The sequence below is a fragment of the Ursus maritimus genome, unplaced genomic scaffold (assembly GCF_017311325.1).
Source record: "Ursus maritimus isolate PB19 unplaced genomic scaffold, ASM1731132v1 scaffold_4, whole genome shotgun sequence".
Lineage (NCBI taxonomy): Eukaryota > Metazoa > Chordata > Mammalia > Carnivora > Ursidae > Ursus > Ursus maritimus.
In genome coordinates, this window is record NW_024426552.1 from 21748743 (window position 1) to 21774047 (window position 25305).

Sequence of the window (25305 nt, forward strand, 5' to 3'; positions counted from 1 at the left end):
ATATGTTGACACATTAATTTGTGCCAGTTTTAAAAACAAAACATTTATCAAAATGCTGACATTACTGTTCTTTCTTATACGTTATTGAACGTAGATTGTCATTGCCTAATTGCACATAACCTATCAAGAAATACCAATATTTTCCGTGATATTTTTCTTCTTTGTTTAAATTAGCATAGGGTTCTGATTATTTAACCCTACTTATATTCAGTCAACTCTTTTGACATTTTATACTAACATTTAAGAGTACTCTCAGACAGTAAAAATAACATTTATACAGTTATATGGCATGTTTAATCTAGAATAAGAATGAAAAATAGGAACAGATTATTTCAGTTCTACTCATATATTACAATTTACTACAAGCATCTCTTATTTGGAAACTTTTACAAATAGAATAAGTTGGAGCATTCCTTTGAAATGTTATTATTATTATTATTATTTAATCACAGTATTGCCTTGCTCCTGCATGGCACAGATTTCAAGGACAAGAGATAAGGACCACTCAGACAATTGAAACAGTGCACTTGAAACAGTCTGTCTACAATTAGTTTCAAATTATCTGCTAACCTCAGATCATTACTCCACATTAGTGGCAAGAAATTTAACAGCATATATATCTATATGTATATATATCTATGTATATATATATAAAAGAAATATTTAAGAAAATTGCTTTACATGGAAAGTCCAAAGAAATGAGAGAGACAGAATTTTCAAACTGAAGAAACACAAAAATATTTGTTCCTTATTATGACTTCTCTGCTCTTGAAGTATAGCACAAATATATTAATAGTAAACATGCTGAACTGGTTTCTCAGTTCTCCTAATTCTTTCACCATTATTAGTTCAAAACCAGCCCTATCCAGGAAAAATTAGCATTCATGGCTATTGCTTCATGGACATTTTACTAAGCCTGTTTACTTTGCACACACAAATTCAAGTACTTTGACTAGTTATAGCACGTTGGTACAAAAGGGGGAAAAAACAGACGAATAAAGCAAAGAGGTGATCAGACAAACATAACTTAAGGAGCAACAGTCAAATCCATCAAAAGACCAGTTGGATAATTTCTACTCAAAGTCCTAGGCAGGTACATGAATTCTTTTTCTCCAGAATATGCCAGAAAAAAATATCAAGGGGAGATTCCTGCACTATAATCCTGTGAATTATGGCAACGACACTGGAGATTTAGTGCATGAACACGCAGACGGACACATTCTGTCCTGCTAATAACTGAAGGTTTGTAAAATTAGTTGGTTGTCTCTCCTTGCCTGACAGTTTCAAGCACTTGGTAAATAAAAGTGTTCATGGGTAGCATTAATATTGCATTTAATAGATTCATCAAATTACCTCTATAGAGAGACGTACTAAGCAGGTTTCTCTGCACTGTAAAACTCTCCTCCGATGTTCTATTGGTGTGCGTTCCCCAACCAGTCAATATTTGAGCTATAACACCACCTGACTCACCAACGATTAGGAATGTAATGGGGCCTAAAGAAACCTTTGGCTCTCTAGGGTGACAAATAATCTAAAACCTGCTCCCAACTGGTATGTGTATCTAAAATCATAAATACATTTATTTACCTTACATATGAGTGAAAATCATGTTTTAGTCTTTTACCTCTGGGAGCTTGCATAGCTTGGAAGTTAATAAGTACTTTACTCTGGTATAGGCCCTAACAAGTAATATTAGAAAGTTTGTGTGGAATAGCCAAGGAATTTCTTCAACCAAAGTTGTTTATCAAAATCTTAAAATGACTTCTAGCTACAACATCCAGAAGAAAAACAGATAGTGGCAATTCAGTTGTTTATCACTGACACTTTTATGGCATGTTTAAACGTTAATTTCTTCTTAATTTAACCACTAAGGATTTTAATTTCCATTAGCCAATTACATTTAAGGATTGACCTATAACACCGCAAAAATGAATTTTTTAAACAAAGATCAACTAAAACAATGGTCAAAGACTGTATCTGAGGATGTGGTGTGAAGTATTTCAACACGAAGAGCTTATTTTTTGATAAAATTATTTAAAAAGTAAAAGATGATCACATATTTATAAATATATCAAGACAACATTGATATTGTTCCCATTTCAATTTACTTTATTTGAAGCTGAGGGCAGAACTCAATATTATTTTCACTTGCAATACATTTATTTTTTTTTGTGTAATCCATTGTGAGTGATTATGGCATATATAAAGAGAGATTTACGGAATCTTTCTAATCTAATTTTACACACGACTAATATTCGTTCAAATGGGTAACAATTTTGATCTGGCACTTCAGTCTATCAAAAATGAACATCGAAATAGCACTGTAACTATAACTTAAAAAGAATTTTCCAAAGTTTCTCTCAATTTTTAATATCTGCTAAAGATAACTGGCTCCTTCAAGCCCAAGTTCCCTGAAATTCTCCTGATAAAAAGTGTACCCTCTATTAACGATTTTCCTATTAAACTGAAATCCACGTGAATAATTTGTTTGCCCAAGATAGGATGAAAAACATGCAGGGCCTTCTTATGCATTTAGCTCACAAAGCTTTTGTTTTCTTTTGTTTTTTTTCTTAAACCCCTGTTTGTTGGAGAGGTTGTTGGGTGAAATATATCGTCCTTAAGAAACAGAGCACTTCAGCTGTATAGTAAACTGTAGTATTTCAATCACAGAATCAAATTGATACCCAAGAGTTGGTTTCAGTCAGGTTTCTATATTGAAATTCATAACAAAATAAACAACAACAATAACAACAACAACAAAAGGTAATGGACCATGGGCAGGAATATTTGATCATATGTATATGTGTACAAGCTATTCCAAGCTAGAAGTTCCCCAAGAAATTAAGGTCAATGGAATAGTTTTGGTCATAGGGTCGCTGCAATCGAAACGCTCTGTAGCATTGTTCAAGCCTCTGTGATCTTGGTGTTAGGCTTTGCTGTCGTCTTCTTTTGATTGTATGATGTCATTAGACACCTTAATTTCTATAGTTTCTGGATTTAAGACTTCTTTTCCATTTTCTTCTTTTAAAGGCAATTTTCTGGAAGGAAATATAAAAATAATGAATTTCATTTTCTAAGGCAATTTGAGTGGTACTACTTAATACTGAGTTACTGCCTTCTAGAAGACAATATCTGCAATTATTAGAATGAAAAAATCAGATTTGTTAAACGTAATATCAAAATGATATACAAATAATTAAATAATTAGACGATATTGTCCATTGTAAAATGTGATGTACTGAAGAATGACGAGTGAAATAATCTACTTGTAGATTTAGATGCACCAAATCGATCATACAGGGTGACTTAGACTTGATTACCAGCTCTTGATATGAAAAACAGAACTGTTTGAAATCTAAACAAGCCAGTATTTTTATATGTCAACTCGGTGAGTTACTAGTACCTATGTTTTTTCAAATAAAAGCCATTAATAGCTGCTGCCATATTCTGTTACATACTTCAAGAGCTAGGTGAATTAGCTATATTCTTTGGAACTTAGTGAAAGAAATGTATTTCAGGACTTTCTCACTTTTCTTCCTTTACTGTATATGTTTTCTTTAATTGGTCTCTCTCACTATTATTTTTTGTTGTTATTTTTGTATCATTAAAGAGCACATTTTTTGAAAATTGTTTTCAGTTATTACCTATGAAGGAAAACAAGCTTTCTTTCTTTCTTTCTTTCTTTCTTTCTTTCTTTCTTTCTTTCTTTCTTTCCTTCCTTCCTTCCTTCCTTCCTTCCTTCCTTCCTTCCTTCTTTTGTTTTTAAGATTTTCTTTATTTATTTGAGAGAGCAAGAGAGAGAGCAAGAGCAGGGGAAGGGGCAGAGGGAGAGGGAGAGGGGGAAGCAGACTCTCCACTGAGTGGGGAGCCTGATGCAGGGCTCGATCCCAGGACCTTGGAATCATGACCTGAGCTGAATGCAGACATCTGCTTAAGTGACTAAGCCACTCAGATGCCCCTTTATTTCTTAACGATAGCTTCACAAATCTTACTATGATGACAATGATTCAAGATGTATAGTTTTTTCTACCAGTCTTGAATTCAGTGGTTTATGATTATGCCTTGTGTACACAGCTTTGGGAGTTAGATTTCCTCCCTTGACAAAATATTTTTTTCACATCAAAAACAAATTCCAGTTCAATTCTGTACTCTAATGTCACCATTTCATGGGGTAGTGAATGATACTATGCTAGTTTCTCTGGGATTTACTTGTAATTTCTTTTATATTTTTGAATGAGACAAGCAAGCCATTATATTCTGAAGATCAAAGCTATTACGTGAAAACTAACCAATCAAAAATAAGTCACGGGTAAAAGTTACTACGACTCATTGCTGGGAATGAAATAGCATCTACTTCTTACCTATTAGGGCAGGTGCTTTTATGTATATTATAAGTAATGCCTTCACAGTTATTCCATTCTCCCATTCCCAAGTGCAGCAAATATTGATAATAAAAGATACAACCAACGGGTCACTTCTAAGCAGCAAGACATAGAGAAATTTTGAGGTTGGAGGGAAGTTAGCATAATGCTTAATAGATGTCTTACTCAAAGAACTATAACACTGGAATTAACCAGTGTTTTTAACTAATTTTTGGATGACAAATTTTCGAATATATATTTTTCACTACTTACATTTATGATAAATTGTTTTTTTTTAAGATTACAATTTATTCTATTATTTTTATGTTGAGTATTTCTTTTCTATCATTGAGGATTGGAGAAGTTATTATATCATCCTTTTTGTTTTTGTTTTATTTTTTTGCAAAATGTTGCCCTGTCACATGTTAGGGCATTTTCTTAGCTAGTTTTCTGTTTTGTTTTGTTTTGTGTTTTTGTATTTTCAAGTTTTTAGTTAAACTCCAATTAGTTAACATATAGTGTAATATTAGTTTTGAAGTAGAATTTAGTGATTCATCAATTACGTATAACACCCAGTTCTTAGCTAGTTTTCATACACACCAATCTCTCATTGTAAGTGTTAATCAACAGATAGAAGTTTGTTTTGTTGTGTAAAATATTGCTTCATTGAAAAGACTTTTAATTTCTGAAGGGAAAACTACAGAATCCACCTTGTAAAAGCTGCCTCCGCAAGAGTAAACCTCAATTTGAAGGTAATAATCTCGAAATGCAGTCACTGACATGACCTCAGGATTTATACTGAAAATTTAGCTACAGAGTAGTACTTTGTATTTCTCTAAATAGTAACTATTTCAGTCCCTCAAGAGCAGATAGCAAGCATTTCTGAAACAAGTTATTTTCTTCCCTTGTGACAACACACAGCCTTCCATTTAGGATGAGAAGCCTAAATCACATTTCTCTGCAAGTGAGTGTTTGCTGGTGAAGACAAAGGGATCCTTCAAACAAACAAACAAACAAACAAAAACAATGAAATTTAGAAGTAATTTTAGTGAGCAGTATTTAAAGAATAATGTGATAGTCATGGTTTTGTTTGCATCCAATATATTCCATAGAATACTATTATCACATCTTAATAATGCCCTTGGCTTTCATCATTTTAACTTTCATGTCACCTGAACATCATCTTTGCACATGTTCATCATCTTTGCAGATTGAGTTGAAATACCTGCTATGGCTATAATGGCGCTCTGATGGGTACAGAAAGAAAGAAATAATAGAATCTTGAATGGAGAGCAAGCACCACTTCTTATAGACATTAAAATGATACACAATTTAACAGCATTTCTTCCTCTTCCTAATGAACAGTTTTCTTTTTAGGGTAGACTTCTGTACATTTTCATACTATTGATTTTTATTTTAAATTGTGATATTCATATACAGAGTAATGGCTAATTTTCTGACTGCTTTTTATTCCAGTAAAAGTCACATTTTGACACTATCACTTTTTTTTAAAGATTTAAAAAATTTTTTTTTATTTTTTTAAGATTTTATTTATTTATTTGAAAGAGAGAGAGAGCAAGAGCAGAGTGAAAGCAAGATAACACAAGCAGGGCCAGGGACAGAGGAGAAGCATACTCCCCTGTTGAGCAAAGAACCCAATATGGGACTTGATCCCAGGACCCTGGGATCATGACCTGGGCCAAAGGCAGACGCTTAACCTCTGAGCTACCCAGGCGCCCCTTATTTATTGATTGATTTTAGAGAGAGAGGGAGCGTGTGAGTGGAGGATAGGGGAAGGGCAAAGGGAGAGGAAGAGAGAATCTCAAGCAGACTCTCCACTGAGTGCAGAGCGTGCCCTACACATGGCTCAATCTCACAACCCTGAGATCACAAGCTAAACTGAAATCAAGAGTCAGACAGACGCTTAACCTTAACTGACTGAGCACCCCAGGTGCCCTGAAAGTATCACTTTCTTAAAGAGTAAAATAAGGGAAAGAAAACCCAACTCTAACATGTTCCATCTTTCTGATATGTTTACATAAAATTATAAATATATGTTTGAACAGATTTTCTCTGGCATTGATACAAAATTTTCATGTGGGATGTCTCCATAGAAAATGGTTTTCTATATTCACATGTATTTTCTTTGAAAAAGAAATATTTTTCTACAAATGATGTTATTTGTAAATATATGCTGCAAGTAATGATAATATGTTATCATTTTACAAATATTTATCCAAAACTAGTTAAGCATTTGAAGCTACTTACTCAGGTTCTGTTAGTGGTGTGGTTTCATTTGGCTCATTTACTGGGCTCCCATCCTCATGATTAGTGATTCTTTCATCCTCTGTTCTCATCTCCACTATTGGTTCTTTTGATCCATCTTTCCTAAAAAAAAATAACAAACAAAAAAACCTTGCTCATGTAATGTAAAAATAGATGCATTATGAAACATAGTTTAGAATCCGCGCTTAATCTCACCCCCCCCACACACACTAAAAATCCAACATGGTCAGATTAAGACTACAACTAAGAATTTTTTTTTCATTTAAATTCATCTCACCCAGATAATTCACACTCAGAAAAAATAGAAAGGGGAAATTCCATTTTATCTAGAATTCTTTTTTTTTCATCAAAATTGTGTTAATTTTTTGCAAAAGTCCAAATTTTACATTTGATTGTGCGGTTTATTTTGGGAAAGAAATAAAAAATATTTTGTTAAAGGAAATGATGACATGAAGTAGCTCTTTCCCCCTAACTAGCCATATGCTTTAGATTTTTTATATTTGAAATATAGCACCAGAAATATTGCTTCTATATTAAAATTTAGAAGATAAAATTTATATATATGTGATGTTTTATTGTTTTAAGTGTTTCTATGAATTATATGAATGATTTTAACTATAATGCGATATTGACTTTACATATTCATGTTTTCAGGAAAATAGTTTACATAAAAACAATATTATAACATATATGCATGATGTTTTCATTCGTAAATTCAAATCCATGACATCTTTATTGGATTTTTAAAATATGAAAATAGGTGTAATTTTATATAATTGTGAAATTTTCATAAAATTAGAAACTTTACTGCAAAGTTTTGTTCCTCAAAAAATGAACAAAACGGAATAAAAATAAGGAAGGCATTTAGTGATGATAAAGGGTAAAGTGAGATATAAGCAGTGGGAATGATACACTCATAATAGAGATTATAATAGCACACGTACAAAAAAAATGTAAGGGAGGGTTAGGGGTCCTCACCTCCCCAGGGGCATGGTCTTACTATCCAATCCTGCAACCTTACTCTAACATATTTACAAAAATGAACTGGAAACTTATGCCCATGCAAAACTCTCCACGTGAATGTTTATAGTTTTATTCATATTTGCCCCAAATTGGAACCAACTAAAATGTCCTTCAACAGGGGAATGGATAAAGAAACTGGTACATTCATACAATTGGATATTATTCAGCAAAAAGAGAAATGAGCTATCAAGCCACAAAAACACATGGGAGAACCTAAAATGCATCTTGGTAAGGAAAATAAATGAGTCTGAAAAGGCTACATACTATGTAATCCCAATGACACTGCAGTCTGTAAAAAGCAAACTTATAAAGAACATAAAAAGATCAATGTTTGCCAGGGGTCCGAGGTGAGGGAGGGATATAATGATGGATCACTGGGCATGTTAAATCTAATTAATATTGTAACGACAGATACATGACATTAAAATTGTTCTTAAAAATAAGTAAACTAGGAGTGCATGCAAAAGAAATCAAACAAAACACCAACAATGACAAAAATATTTAACAGACCTTACAAATGCTGACTCTTGAACAGGAAAATATTAAGAATGATGAAACACTTCTGATCAGGTGGCAGGTTTGATATTACTCTTATTTCAGTATGTAGGTCCCTCGCATACATACACATCAAAATCTGAAGAATGGATGCCAGGAGAAATGGAAGAAAATCTGGAACCCTCTAATCTAGAGTTAATAGGGAAGAACCCTCGATACCTCTAAAATGCAAATGTCCGTGAGAACTGATGATTCAGACATGGTCAGTAACCTGAATAGGGACTCGAAGGACGCAAGATCTATATACTAGTAAAGATGATTAAAGAGGCCACCACAATTAAATTTTAGCTTCATGTTGTTTTGTTTGTTGTTGTTATTCTTCAACTGATTCTTTTAAAAAATTCTTCATGATATCAATGCTCTTGATGACGTAGAGGATGATACTGTTTGGCTATTGATGATTCTGAGCAAAAAGAGTGATGAAAGGTTGGATTTTTTGTTTAACTTTGTTAACAACAGGTGCAGATCTATTTGTGTGGATTAAATACGATGGAATGCAAAAAAATTAAAAAGAAGACAGTGAACTTGGATTTTAATTGTATCCTCCTTACTGAAAATAATATGTAAGCAAACCACTTTATGCTAGAAATAATAAACATTACTAAAAGGAAATTAAAGAGTTACAAGAGAACATGGTGAGTTGTCTTAAACTCCTTATTTTTGTTCTTAGTGATCTTTTACATTTTTAACTAGCTTGTCTATTCATATATTATAGAATTCTACAAAGGGCATATAGAGAAAAGAACACCTCCCTAACCATTTCCGATTTACAGGATATTTAGTGACCTATCATAGAGACGAGCACATTTTCAAATCGTGTTTTCCAGAGACATTCCTTCTATTCATATACTAGCATATATGCATGAAAATGCAGGGAGTTATTCTTACACAAATGGTGCATCCTAACTGAATATAATTTTGCCTTTTCGATGAATACTAGAACATTTAGAGCTGCCTCTTTCTTTTTCATGGTGCATACTGTCCCATTGTATGTATGGACCACCATGTATTTGGCCAGTGTCCAACCAACAGACATTTAGGTTGTTACCAATATTTTCTATTACGATAAACACTATAAGGAGTATAAAGTGCATATTTTACTTACCCATAGGTGAAAATATCTGAAGTACACATATAATTTACATGAGTCAAATTCCTATCCTGTATAAATTACATTTAATTATACATGAAGTGATATCGGAATTATTACTGATATTTTCTGTGGAATTATAAAAAAGTGATAAGGTAATATTTTATTTAAATTGGCATAAAAATGTATGCCACAATTTATGGACAATTTCACAATGTATAGACTGGTAAAAACTAAATAAATTGCTGCCAGGTTTCTAGATCTGATGATTAAGCAGGAAATGACAAGTACAGCAGAGTGGTTAAGAGAATGTGCCCTGGAACCAAACTAGCTGACTCTCACTAACTCACTGCATAAGCATTTCTGTGTCCTGTTGCCTGTAGAGTAAAACAGAGATGATAATGACACCGAACTAATTTCTTTGGAGTTTAGAATAGCGCTTGACATACACGCGGCACTTAATCAGTAACTGTCTTCAGTATTCTAGGAGGGCAAGGAGGATTTATGTTCCGAAATACATTACTAAAACTTGCAACTTCAACAAAATAAAGGGAAACAAAATGAAAATACCTCAAAGCACACTAAGAAAGAAATATTTATAAAATTCATCAGTTCTCAAAAAGGGAAGATTTATATAATTAATGGCATCATAAGCAAAACCCAAACTTTGGGATAGACTGGGAAAAATATTTGCAACAAATATGACATCAAATAATTAAGGGTCACATTATATAATTAAAAAGTAAGAGAAAAGTTAAGTAACTCCATGAACATGTATACAGAATATGAACAAGAAATGCCCAGAAGAAATAAAGTGACCAAAGCAAAATGACAATACAAATAAGCTCAGACTTAACCCAGATCAGAAAAGTGCAAATTTGAAATGATATCTTTCACTTATTATATTGACAAAAATAAAAATAAATTGATAACATTTAATGTTTGAGAAGGTATAGAGAAATACATATGCTCCGATTTTATTAAGGGTATGAATTAGTATAGAATTTTGTGGGAAATTTGTCAGTGTTTTTCAATTTTGATGTACATTCCATGTCTAGGAGCATAATGTATATTTACAACAAGATTTACGTAAAAGTTAAATTCAGACCACGTATTATACTTCAATATGATAAAACATTGAAAGTTTCATCTAAATTGTCATGAAAGACAAGTGGATAAATGCATTATGGTATCTGATACTATGGAATACTAGTTATTTATAAAAAGAATGAGTCAGAAATTTACATGCTGGAAAGGTACCTTTTGAAGCTTCATTGCTATCTGAGAAAACACTGCAATAATAGATGCACATACATATGTGTGTATATATACAAAGCAGTGTGTGTGCATGTGTGCGTAAGCCAGATGTAACTCTTACCTTTGCTTCCTATAGATAAGGTATTTATTTCCTCTAGCTTCTTTCAGGATTTTTTCTTTATCTTTGAATTTCTGTAGTTTTACAATGATAGGACTAGGTATAGTTATTGTTGTTTTCTTTTGTTTTGTTTCGGACATTTGCACTCCTCCATGTTCTCTGAGCTTCCTGGGTCTGTGGTTTTGTGTCAGATACTAATTTGGGGAAGTTCTCAGTCATTAATGTTTCAGATATTTCAGTTCCTTTGTCTATTTCTTCTTCTGGTATTCTTACTATACATATGTTTCACCTTGTGTAGTTGTCTCATAGTTCTTATTCTGTGGATTGTTTTTAGTCTTTATTTTGTTTGGCTTTTTTTTTTTTTTTTTTAGAGAGGGGAGAGGGGCAGAGGGAGAGAGAGAATCTTAAGCAGGCTCCATGCAGCACCTACCCGACATGGGGCTTGATCTCACAACCCTGAGATCATGACCTGAGCTGAAATCAAGAGTTGGACGTTTAACCGACTGAGCCACCCAGGTGTCCCTCTGTTTACTTTTAAGTTTTGGTATTTTCTCTTAAGAGTTCAGAGATTCTATCTTCAGCCATGTCTAGTTACTAGTAAGTGCCTCAGGGATATTCTTCATTTCTATTGGGATGTTCTTGGTCTCTAGCATTTCTTTTGGATTCTTTTTCAGAATTTCCATCTCTCTACTGATGGCCCATCTCTTCTTTCATGCTGTCCTACAGTGTTCTCACCATATTAATCATATACTTTAAAAAAATCTTGGTCGGATAATTCCAATATCCCTGCCTTCTCTGAATCTGGCCCTGATGCTAGTTCTGCCTCTTCAGAATAATTTTTGCCTTGAGTATACCTTTTAGTTTTTCTTGATCCCAGGACATGATGTACTGGTTAGAAGGAACTGCGAAATAAAGGCATTTACTAATGGGGTGGTAAAGTGGGCTGTGAGAGGGTGCATTCGATAGTCCCATCATTAGGCCTCAGTCACTGGTACGTCTGCTCCCCTGGACTCTAAACTTCACAATTGCTTCTTGGGATTCCCCACTGAAGTGAGTCAGGATGGCTGGAGTGCCCTGGAGTTATATTTGCCTTCTTTCCCATGATAGTAAAGGGGGCTGGTTTGGATATCTCTCTCTACATTGAAAAGCCAATTTCACACACACACACACACACACACACACACACTTTGGCTAGTTACTTTCTATTAGTTTTTAATGTTTTAGTTTCTTTACTACTTAAGACTAACCAGGAAAATTCTTTCTTTTTTTACATAGCATTTATAACAGAAACTATTTATTTATTCATCCATTTGATTGTTTTTTAACTGAAATGTGTTTCCCAACAGAGTAAAAGCTAGATGATGGAAGGGACTCATTTGCTTTAACTCACAGTTGTATCTTTGGGGCTTAGAATAGTGCCTGATTATGTAGGTGTTCAATAAATATTTATTAGCATAAATTAATGCTTGGGTGAATAAGAGTATAAGCATAGTTTGATAAAGTAGAAATCATTCACCATTTTTATTAGATAAATGATGAGAATGCAGGATAAATATGTTTAATTTAAATTTATAAGAGCCAAATAATGGAATATTCTAGAACTTAACATGAATGACATTCTGTATGTCACTGACTTTAATTTCTCTTTTCTGAAACTTGATACTTTTTAAACAAGAATATTCTAAATGTGTAATTAGCGTATTCTGTAATAAATCTGCATAGTCTTATAATTGTGATAACATGAAAGTACTAGTCTAAGAAAGCTTCTGATCATGTTTAGAGGCCAGTAGAGATCCAATCCACCAAATCAGTTATATTCTATTTCCCATTGTGATTTTATGTAATATTTTTGAAAAAAAAATAGGTATAATATTTTCCCTATTCAAACAATGAATTTTTGAAAAAGAGTTGAAAACTATTTTCCCAAGCAGGGGAAATGATGATATGAAAAGTTATGATGGATAACAAATACAGAATGAACTCCATGTTTTCATCTTCCCAAGTTTTTAAGGTTAATTAAACCCAGCAGGACTTACAAACCAAGTGTTGATGGATAAATTACCAATTAATAGAGTGAAATAACAATAAACGGCAGAACTTGAATATTGCATGCAGTCACCAATATCCCTCCAGTTAATTAAGACAAAATCATGATTTCTCTTTCTTTCACCCTAAAGTCAAATCAATCAATAGTAGTTGACTCTACCTCAGCTATATATATACTTCATACATATGTATATGCTTATAGTACTACAGCCTTGGACCAAAAGAATATTATTTTTTACCAGCAGTATTTCAAGATCCTCTCACTCAGTCTTTCTGATTCTAAATCATTCCTCTACACCTATCGACCTTCCAGTAATTCATTCTTAACAAGAAACTAAAGTAATCTTTAAGCAGTTATTGGGGGTGCCGAGTCTTTTAGTCAGTTAAGCTTCTGACTTTTGGTTTCGGCTCCGGTCACGATCTCAGGTTGTGAGATCAAGCCCCGCATGGGGCTCTGTGCTCAGCACAGAGTGTCCTTGGGATTCTCTCCCTCTCCCTTACTCGCTACCCTTCCCCCAGCTCACTCTCGCAAATAAATTAAATAAATAAATAAATAATACTTAAAAAAAAACAACTTACAGGAGCTTTCTATTTCAAAAACAATGTTTCTTACTTTGACTGAAGTATTAGATACTTTTGTTCCTAGATAATTCTCTAACCTGACATTTGTACTAGACCCTCTCTGATTGGCACTGCTCCTGCTCATCGGCCTTTAACACAGTAAGCTTATTCCTGCCTTAACTTTTGTATCAATTGTTGCACGTTATAGAATGTTCCTGCCCTGATTGTTATATTGTTGTCCTGTATCACTCACTGCAGCTTAAGTTTCACTTCCCCTGAAAGGCCTTTCATGACCCAAACTATAGTAAGAATTTATAACTGTTTTTCTTTTTTCTTTTTTTTTAGTGCTTATTACTACCAGATACTTTCTTTTTAGTTAGTGCTTATTATCTGTTTTCCTAAGAGAACAAGAGTTCCATGTGAATAAAATTCTTACTTGCTTTGGTCATCACTTTACTGCTTGGTTACATAGCAGTGCTTGTTACCTAGTATTTATCCAATAAATATTTGCTCAGTGGTTCAATAAGAATGAAGACATAAAAAATTCAGCTTTATGTGTGTGTGTGTGTGTGTATGTGGTGTGTATATATATATATATATATGTATATACATATATATATATATATCACGTATATATGGTTATGTTATATAATATATGGTGTTCTCAATACGTGAAAAAGAGACTAGAACTGAGTTTGGTATATATTTATTTAGTTAATAAGACAATGTAAAATCACAGCAGGTAATTAAAAAGTAGACTTTGTTCTAATGAGGAAAGCGGGAGATACTGGATAGTGAATTGATTCCACTATGTTTACTATGCACACATTACTATCCCGTTCAAGTGTGAGGTAGAGCCTGATTTCTGTTTGTTCTTTGCTGTGTTCTGTGTCCAACAAGTAAGTAGGTGATATTTTGATTGTGAAATGAATCTAATGTTTTTTGAAATGAAAATGTTTGTTATCTACCTTAGTATCCCATGAGGTGAAACTATCCCTTAGACAGAATCCATAAGAAGTGGTCATCAACAAATTGCATAGGAGGATTGAGATAGCCTCGGGGATGTAAACAAAACACAACACAACAGAGTGCAGCCATGAAGAATGGGTTCTGCTACATCGCTAAGCCTAGAAATTAATGCAGGAGACTCTACTTGTCTAAATGGATGTATAAAAAAACAAATAGAAATGACTCAACAATAAAAATAAATGGATTACTGATAAACAGAACATCATGAATGAATCTTAAAACTTGATCCTGAATGAAAGAAGCCAGACACAAAAGAGTAAACATTACAGGAATCAATTTTTATCAAGTTCTATAACAGCTAAAAATGATTTATGATGAAAAAAATTAGAATAGTAGTTGCCTGGGGCAGGGTGAGGAAAATGAGTTGTCTGGGTAGAAACATTAGAGAAATTTTGAGGATGATGCTAAGTTTCTGAATTTTGATAGGGCTTGGGTTATACAGATACAAACGTTTGAAAACTTTACCTAAAGAAAACATTAACAAATTTTGAACTGGATGCAATGTTAGGCAAGTTGAACTATAGGGGTTAAGTGTATGGATACACTTTGAAAATGCAAAAAATAAAATAATGGATTGAGGGATAGATAAATATGGGATAAGAGAAATATTTTTTTGTCGAATCCAAGAAGTGATAAATGGGTGTTGGCTATAAAGTTCTTTTTACTCTTTTGTATGTTTTAGACACGTAACAGAAAGACTGTAAGATTTAAAAGGTAACGGAAATGTTCTTAATCCTTCAGAATACTTATTTTTGATTACAGGTTTTAATATACACACATATGTATGTGTATACAAACACACATATATATACACAGAAACATTGTGTGTTTATATGTGAGTGTGCATGCCCTCCCATGCCTTCTAACTTGTGGTTTCTTTGAGCCTATTGTACTCTTGGGATTAGATACAAATCTAGTGAAACAGCACCGAACAAAACAAAAAGTATCAAAACCTCTTAGTTGTTCTTTTACATGACAAAGGAGTTTTCCATAGTGTTCAGCTCTATGTATTTTCTTGGAATTCATATTCTAATTGACTGGGATGCCACACAGAGTGCCAACTTCTAACATTTAGTCATCTTTTGATCAAAATTTGGAAGAGTAAGTTCAGAATCTGTACTAATATGTATTGCATAGCACATATAACATCTCTATACAGACAATCTTGAAACCTCCATGCAGTCATCTCCTACCCTTGAAGGAATTAGCATAATTAATGTTTTTACTCAGTTTACCCAAGTTTTTAACTCATATTATTGTTGGTGTCCTTCTTTTATTCAATATAAACCGAAAAATGATGGAAAATTCATAAATGCAATTGTACCATTGTCTATATTTCTATTTTTTCCTAATTCTACTTAAATCATGACAGTGATTATTTTTTGTGGATCCCATTTTAAGATTTATTTTTTAATCGTCTGTTTTCAAAAGCATTTGGCTCTATACCATGTTATATTTAAGATCATACAGACTTAAGATCAGAAAGCAGACAGTACAGTGTCCAATGGTCTTAGAGTCTCAGAGCTCTTTACTCTGCTCAGAAAAAAAGTCCCTGAACAAAGTATGCAAGTTTGACTATGGCACTTGTGTGATGTAATGCACTGAGAATGTCTGCTACTTACAGGTATGCAGCTTTTCCTTCTTCGAGTTCTTTACTTTTCCCACTAGAGCCACTTTTCTTCCCGCACATTCTCCTCGTGATGCACATCAGTAACCCACATTGTCTAATAAAGAAGCAGCTGACGTCCGTTACCACAAGGATTAGCAAGAGTGCCGCCACGCCCAGGCCAATGACTGCTCCAAGCCCAAGACCATTAAAAAGCGTATCTTAAAAAATAAAAGAAAATAATTTTACTAAGCTCCAAATTAGAAAAAAAATTGACAGTTATTTTGAAAATAAATCTTAACTAAAGAGACAGGAAAAAAGTGATAGTCACTGGTGAACTTTAATTTCATAATTGTTGGGAACCAGTCTCTGGCTGGGAATCATTCTCTGGCTTTCCAACAATATTTTAAGCAACTGACATGTGAATGATTTGCAATATTTTTTCAAACTTTATTTAGAAAAAAAAACCTCTTACGTAGCTCTCTTTCCAATATACTTTTTGATTCCCAGAGGGGAAGATAATGAATATTATCACATCCCCAACTGTACCACAACCATTAATGGATCATCACATTGTTAAAAGGAAAATACAGTCAAAACTCCTGTAAGAGAAGGTTAAGTAAATGTTCTATATGGAATGGAATTATCTTAGTTTTAAGTCTTAAGCTTGCAAATGATGTGTGCTCCAAGCACTTTGTTTTGACAGAGAACACATTTTAAAATATCTGTATATGAATATTTTGAAAATCATCATTTTAGAATAAATGCTTTAGTTGTATTTTTTTCAGTTAGTATTTTAATAAATCATATTAGACCAGAGGCAAACTATGGTACTTATGATCTTTCTGAAACTTATCATGGGAAGGTAGGGGATGATGGGAGCCATTTTTCCTCGACAGGAGGTTGTGGGAATTCCTGAAAGTCATACAGAAATTATCCATGGAAGGTATGACTGGGTATAGGATAGAATATGCTGACTGACACAGTAGAAATAACAAGAAGCAGAGTGGTAGTGAAAATGAATCAAGTGTTTTATAACTATAGTTGAAGATAAGGGTAGACTACACAGCCACAGGAGTGTGGGCAGTAAAATAAGCACCGTGGAAAGAGATTAAACTGGTGATACTGTGTTATCTAGAGGGAAGAAAAAGAGTTCTTATAAGACAGTTTTAGAGAATTATTCAAAATGATTCTTTTAAAAAAATTTTATTTATTTGACAGAGAGAGAGGGCACACAAGCAAGGGGAGTGGCAGGCAAAGGGAGAGGGAGAAGCAGGCTTCCTGCCTAGTCAGGAGCCCCATGTGGGGCTCCATCCCAGGACTCTGGAATCATGACCTGAGCTGAAGGCAGAGCTTAAGCCACTGAGCCACCCAAGCGCCCCTATTCAAAATGATTTTTTTTTTAAAGATTTTATTTATTTATTCGACAGAGATAGAGACAGCCAGCGAGAGAGGGAACACAAGCAGGGGGAGTGGGAGAGGAAGAAGCAGGCTCCTAGCGTTGGAGCCTGATGTGGGGCTCGATCCCAGAACGCCGGGATCACGCCCTGAGCCGAAGGCAGACGCTTAACCGCTGTGCCACCCAGGCGCCCCTCAAAATGATTCTTAACCCAATTACGTTAACATTTGCTTAGATAACATTATAAAATTATACTTATCCTTTGCAATGATAAATGCATTTATTACTCAGCATCATAATGCCATCTAAATTCGTAAGAGGTGTGTAATGCAAGTGACAGGGACAGATGCAGACTTGGTTTGGAGAAAACCACTTCTGGAAAAAGCACATATGTAAAATGAAGTTTTTCTAAGTTATATTTTTAAAATTCAGTGTAATATTTTAATAATGACTTGAAGAGATTGTGAGCTAAAGGAATCAATATAACTCTTTTTATTTTAAATCAACAAGCTGGTGCTGAACGATGACATACCTGTCTGAATCCCAGCAGATTTTTCTACCGAATGACTGAGCCTCACATCTATACTTATTTTATCTTTTTTCCCCCCAGGAAATGCATGCTATATAAAAAAATCATTCTATCCGTGACATGGTTCCTGGCACTTTCCCCAGGCGACTTTGTGGTTCACCTGTGCTAGAACATGGAAGTACTTCTACAGAATCCCTGTGAAGTTGCGGGTGAGAATTCTTCAAGTACTGAACCGACAAACTTGCAACTCTTGTGCCCCAGCAAGTATAAATTTAATTATAATAATGTACTTAACACCTCTAGCACTTATTGCCCAGTACAGAGTAAAAATTTAACAAGTATTGGCAATATTTATTATTATTATTATTATTATTATTACTGCTACTACTATTATTATTTTGCTACTGTAAAATTTTAGGGAAATGAGGTTTTGGTGGAAAAAATAGACCATCTAAAGTTAAACTAGTCTAGAAACATATTTCCTTCATCAGCACCGTAAGGTGGGACACTATCTCTTATTAAACACTGATTATTCTCTTGAGAATAAAGTCATTTTTTTTACTTAGGTTTAGCTAGTTAGCTTTTAAATGATATTTTATTTGTGACCTTTTTAGCATTAAACCAGTATATTGATCTGTTTCATTTCCATCTTTAGAAAAGCTCTTAGAAACATTATATTTGCAAAGCACCTTATGGTAAAGGAATATTGATATTAAAATAGCTATTATTTGTTTTCTAACAAAATTATACCTTTTAAACTCATGATTATAAATGTTGAAGGTTACTTGAAGTTATTTTTATGGAAAACCAAATATTTCTTGTCATTGCAGAGGATAGGATATATAGCAAGTAGATTCATGTAATAGATATTTAGTTTTCCTTTGAAAGTTATGGGGTTTTTTAAATTGGCTTAAGAATGTATTTAAATGCTAATATTATCTCACATTCCATGAAATTAGGCTGTAATAACTATGAAAGCCAAATTTTCTAATGTTTTATTTTTATTTTTTCTGCCACCTATTTACTCTGGTGGGGAAGTTTACTCATTTGTCTTTGGTTTTTTCATAAACAAAATCATGACCACATGTAAAATTACATCACTAGGATTTGAGGACTAACAATGATTTATTTTTACAGTAACACGCAGAAAACACTTTCTTTTTAAGTTCAGTCTTAATTATTGAACTAATTGAAACTGAACACAGCAATCATTTAAAGGATTTTAAGTTCAACTTTTTAGCTTTCCAGGATATTTGCACATGTGCTTTATAATATATGATATTTTATGATAGTTTTTACAAGTCCATTACATAGGAAAACAATGTTAAGAGCTCTACTTTACAGATAAGGAAACTGAGGTCCAGAGGATATAGCGGCCTAAGTCATTAGCTTTTATATTGTTTATACCTGTGTTAGATTTACATTGTATATTCATCATCAAATAAACAAGAGAGGAATAACATAGTAAATACATTAAAATGTGTAATTTTCTTACAGAAAAATGTCCATTTTTCCCTACACTGCTAGAGGAGAAGCAACTATTTAAATGACGTACAACAATATAAATCATTTGTTTATGTATTCTTGCTATTAGCTCTCTTTTTAGTGATCATTTTGTATTGTTCTTTGAAAAGGGGCATTTTATATTAGAATTTAATAAGAATAAATAATTTAGGAATTTTAAAGTTCAAACATCTATTTTTTGGTATATATTTTATTATTGAAAGCAAATAGGAGAATCAGACTGACTGAATTTCTATAACTTCCCTCCCACCTGACCTTCCATCCCATGAAATTTAGAAGTTGGCAAGCTGAATCAATACAAGTCCGCAGACCTTTATGTAATCACATCCTAACTGAAATAAACACATAAAATCAAAGCATTAAAATAAGAAAAAAAAACCCTTCATTTTAAATTTGTCACATGCATGTCTTCACGTTTCTGTTGTAGAAGTTAATTCACAAATAAACACTGAATTAATTTTCCATGAAATTTATTACATTTAATAATACTAGGTTTTCAAACACCAGTACACTCTATTCATAAAACTAGACTTGCTTTTTGACTCCTTAAATGGTTTGGTATTTTATTTAACTATTTTCTGTGTGTACGTATCATCTTCTCCAAGTAGACTGGGAATGACTTTCAGGACTTGGAAAAGTAATAAAGACACAAAGAAAAAAAGTTGTTTTTTTTTTTTAATTTAATAATGGAGATTTCATTTTTGCTCCCAGAATAGCAGTAGCTATTTCCATAAAAGATATTCTTAAATATCAGTAAGTAAACAGTGTATGAAAGACAAGAAGACATTCAGAAACCTTTTGGTGTTTCTCATAACATTGCTAGGTACTATACCCGCCAAAATCGCAGTGGGTATACTTGTCTCCTGCTTATATGTTCTTCCTTCATCTTCCTCAGAGTAACAGACTTTCAAACATCAATTGATCTATGGAAAATCTAGGTGTAAATCTATACACCTGTTTACATATATGTGCCCTCCGTGAAAAGAGGTGAAGCAGGTAACTCTCTGCAGCTGGGCTCCACCGAAGCCACAATGATCAGCTACTTTAAAATCAGACATCTGATCATCTCAAGACTTTGTGGCTGCATAGTTAAAAAAAGAAAAAAAAAGGAAAAAGAAAAAAGAGGACTACCAAACCATTTATGCTTCACAAACCTTCATTGAGTACCTGCCTAATTAGCGTAGAAGTAGATGGGCTTCCTGATATGTACTAAAATTGAGCTAAAAAAATTAACATAAATCTTTAGGTTTATACATCCTTTTAAGTCCTTTTCTACTTACGAAGCACAAGTTCCTAAAATTTAATTTCATTCATTAAGTTCCAAATAATACAACCAAAGAACAAAAGAGTAAGATTTTATATTAACAAGGACATATGGTTAATAGTAAGGGCTTTCCCCAGAATCATGGTAATCTTGGATTATAGAAGGCACGCTCTAGGGTAATACATCCTTAAAAAAAAAAGACATTGCACTAATTTAAAGACCAACTACTATCCCTAAGGATTTCACACAGTTTCTCATTGTGTTGTTAGACAAGCTGTTTTCAAAAATCACCTGTCACTTACAGAATTGGGAATTATCTTAAATTTATGTTTTGTGAATTTCTCCTAGGATCCCCAAATTAACAAAGAGTAAAAAGGTGTAGCAGGAAGAGTAAAAGTATAGAAATGAGACAAGGGTCTAGACTGTTTCAACAAAATAATAATTTTTTAAAAAGTTCTACAAATTTTAATAAGCCTTTGCAATTTCAAAAATGATGAGGATATTGAAAATAAAGTCTAATCACAACATTCTCCCAGTGTGGACAAAGCTGCAGCCTTTACATTTCTTGACATAACCCACTTTTCAAGAAAGAAAATAATATTCTCCAACCTGTGGAGTTGTGTAGAGAAATGGCTTATTATGCATTTACAAGACTTTCTACTCCCTACTGGGAATCCCGACCTACTAAACAGAACCTAAATCATGTGAAATTTGTCTTTGGACTTGATTAAGTCTTCTCTCAGCTAAACTAAATGGGGAATCAGGCATGTGTAAATGCGATATTTATATATTTTAGGTATTTAGAAAAAAATCATCCAAATATCTGTTTTTAAATATTTGAAAAAACATGACTTTCAGGTCACCTCAGTGACCTGAATCACAAATAAAAGTAAGCTTTGATTTATTAAATATTATAAAATTCACTATTAAAGAGGAAGTGTTAAAACCACTGATATTAGCAATCTGAGCACAAGGTCACGCTATTTCCATTTCTCTAAATACCACATTTCTCTTCTGTGTCATGACCATGGCCTCCTGCATTTATGGTGCCCGGTGTTATCCCTGAATGGATGGATCCATTCCATTTTGATTCATATTTAACTTCCCTGTTTGAAACAAGGGCTTGGACTTCTGAAGTTTCCAATATCTGGTTAGTACCCCTTTAAGTGTATTAATTAGAAAGAAGGAGAATATCATTACAAATTGCATCAGCAAGGAGGATTAAAAATACCATTTTCCATTAATTTAAAAAATTTAAAAATCAAATTGCAAACTTAAGAGCAACTATAATTGGATTTTATATTCTTCCTCCCCTCTAAGCTACTTTTTTTATTGCTTCCCCATACACCCAGAAAAAAAATGGAGTGTACCCTCTTAACATATATGTTTTTCACTTAAAGTATAAACAGGTAATATTTTATAATATATTTATACTTTGATAGCTACAATGCAATGCAACATATTATTTATACATTTTGTGGCTCCCACGCTGCAATTAGATATAACTAAATCATAATTACAATTTTATTGTTTCATTATTGATAAAATGCATGTAATAATTCTCATGTATCCTAGCTAAAATATTCTTTGAGATTCATATTGTGAAAACAGTTTAATAATTTCAAAGAACTGCAAAAATACATTATTATTTCATTTGTTATACTTATTACTCTATGTTCACTTTGTAGTAACTTCTTATTTTTGTTGTTTATAGTATTTTCTTTTAAAAAAATAGAATTTCTCTTTTACCCAAAACCTTCCTAGATTTTAGAAGCTTAAACATTTGAATATTGCTAACATTTATGAACTGTGATACATAAATATAATTGTAAATACATATTTACATTTCACAAGTGGTTTTTTATTGTTGTTTCTGATAAACTGTCTTTATTAAGGCCTAAGGTTTAAGGTCATTTTCATTCTTCTGGCTTTAGATGTGCATTTCACTGTGACTAGAGCTCAACATGGTTAAATATCATTCCTTTTTCATTTGTTCATTATTCATATAGCAAGTTATCTTTCTGGTCATTCCCATACTTCTGTATGTCAAAATCTTTCCTGAGCTTTGTAAGAGTGATGTTAAATAAATGAAAGCAGAAGAATTACTAAAAATTCTCTTAATGTCTCTGATAGAAGAAACTGACTTTTGCCTCATTTGGGATAGAACATATTCTTTTTTTTGTATGCTCCTGTAATTCACCTGCCTTCCTTACCTCACCATTAGATTCTTTTGTTGTTGCTATTGTTATTGTTTCTTTTGTTGTTATGGTTATTTTGTGCATCTTAGACACATTTGCCTTCACTGAAATAAAAAAGAAGATGGAAACTTTCAACAGATTATTGCTAAGTGAATCAAAACCTCCTCCCTAAAATAAAGACTGTACCTCTTTTGTGTTCTAATCTTTTCTCTCTCATATCTTGGTTCCCTCTTGGACAGCTTCTAGTATTCATGAGATAATGAAAGCATTTACATCATTCAGCATCCTGACAAAATGCACTTATTAGCAACTTTTTAAGTTCACTCAAGTTCATATTATTCAGATATTTAAGTGCTTACTGAACCAGCTGAATGAAAACTCTGTGGGTGCAACATGAATTTTCAGGCATGAAGTTTTCAATGAACAATGTAAAGATGAAAAGTACGTAATGCTAGTAATATCTGTGATGGCTGTGAAAGACTGTTGTTACCAGTGAAAAGAAAACTGCAGAGTCTTTTATAAGGGATTCCATTTTGGGAAAGGAATCTTGAGACTTTAAAATTTAAAATCTTAAAAAATACATAAAAAATCAAAAGTTACAATCATGAAGGGAGTATACAATTGTATGAAGTTGCACTATTTATAAGTATATTGTGACCATTCTGACAGATTTTTAGTTTTTAGAATCACACAAAATTTGCTGTGCATTAAAGGGACATGTATTGAGTTTACGGGAGCTCTTTCAATAATCTAAAAACAAATTATAAAAGTTCATGTCAGAGATGAACTTGGTAATCCTTGATAATACTCTTTGTGGATCCACACATTAGTTTAAAGGTTGACATTTTCAGATTAAAAAAAAAAAGATTTATTTATTCATTTTAGAGAGAGAGGGAGAGAGCATGTGGGGGGAGGAGGAAGAGCAGTGGGAAAGGGAGAGAGAAACCCATGCAGATTCCATGCTGAGCGTGGAGCCCAATGCAGAACTCGATCTCATGACCCTGAGATCGTGACCTGAGCTGAAACCAAGAGTTGGATGCTTAACCGACTTTGCCACCCAGGTCTCCCTGAAAATTTTCGGTTTTTAAATATTATAAGTAAAATTCATCAATAATTTTTCAGCATTATTCAAATACATTAACATAGCCTACTGTTGTTATTTGTATGAGTTTTAAATCCGCAAGCTATTTCAGTATATTTTAATAAGGTAGTCATGTTTTTTCTAGGTATACTCAGTTAAAAAACATTGACGTAGATGGCTTCTTGCTTACTACCAAATTTTTGGGGGGAAGGGAGAAGACTATATTTTATATCACCTATTTCTTGCCACTGTGTCTCCATTCTTTAGTTATTTTGATTCTTATGTCAAAATGTTCTTTACATATATAACTATTTTTTACATATATAACTATTTTTTTTACATTTATAATTACTTTTTACATATATATACATATAAACTCAATGATAATCCAGAATTCCCGTTCAAATCACTTCTCCCTATTAGGAAGTATTATTTGGGAGAAGGTAGGTTAAGAGGGCAGCACAGATAAACCAGACCTTATTTATCTATTTACTTATTTATGTTGATTATCTGATTTGGGGCAAGTCAATTAGCTAATTGAGGATATTTGGTTTGGTAATGGGAAGGGAATTGTAAACATGTATATTATATAAAGGGTATTTCTAATTATAAAACTCTACACATTTTCCTAATAATGTCTTTTCCTATATATGCTTGTTTACAAAGGCAGAGTCATAAATTAACTAACTTTTCAAAATATTTTCTAGTCTTTTGATAGCACAGAAATAATTGTGCCCAAGGATAAATTGGGCAAAAATATATGATCATCCTTCATTTTAGCACAATGTTATTAAACAAGTTTATCAAGCAGTTGTGAAGATAAAATATGGAAAGGCAAAAGACTCTCTCTCAGGACTCTTATGAATTGGGAGAGCTGAATAAGACATGTAACTTAGAAACTGAAATGCAGTGCAACTGATTGCTTTACTAGTGGTAAAAATTAATGTGGCCTGAGCAGATAGGTGGGAAAAGCATATAAGTTAGTAGTTAATGTCAGGTAAGACATGATAAAGAAGAGAGTGTTTGAAAGGTACTGAAGAATCAGAAGCTTCCTGTGTGATGAGAGGAGTCTATTTCAGTCAGAACATGCTGTGACCAAACATGGAGATGTATGAAAATAAATGGTATGTTTTGAAATTAGCATAGATCTACAAATATTAGAGGTAAGATATTGAGGACAATTGGTGTAGGTTGGAGTTAAGTGATAAAAATGATGAAGTTAAAAAGAATAGACCCTGCAACTGAATAAACAAATATATCACCCAAAACAAAATCGACAACCACCACCACCACCACCACCAAAACCTCAAAAGTGTGATCTTTTCCCAAAAGATGGTAGAGGATTCTTAGAGATACACAGACAGGGAAGTAGAACCTG

At 33.0% G+C, this 25305-nt stretch overlaps 1 protein-coding gene across 1 annotated transcript in view; it reads right to left on the bottom strand.

Annotated features, from left to right (window-relative positions):
- Positions 1-2125: 2125 nt before the first annotated feature.
- NCAM2 (neural cell adhesion molecule 2) overlaps positions 2126-25305 on the bottom strand; it is a 210242-nt gene continuing 187062 nt past the window's right edge. Inside the window, exons 16-18 of the mRNA XM_040621667.1 lie at positions 15949-16153; positions 6630-6749; positions 2126-3038 (exon numbers count right to left, since the gene is read on the bottom strand). Coding sequence (XP_040477601.1) covers positions 2927-3038; positions 6630-6749; positions 15949-16153 — 437 coding nt within the window. The 3' untranslated portion in view covers positions 2126-2926. The remainder of the gene's footprint in view (positions 3039-6629; positions 6750-15948; positions 16154-25305) is intronic.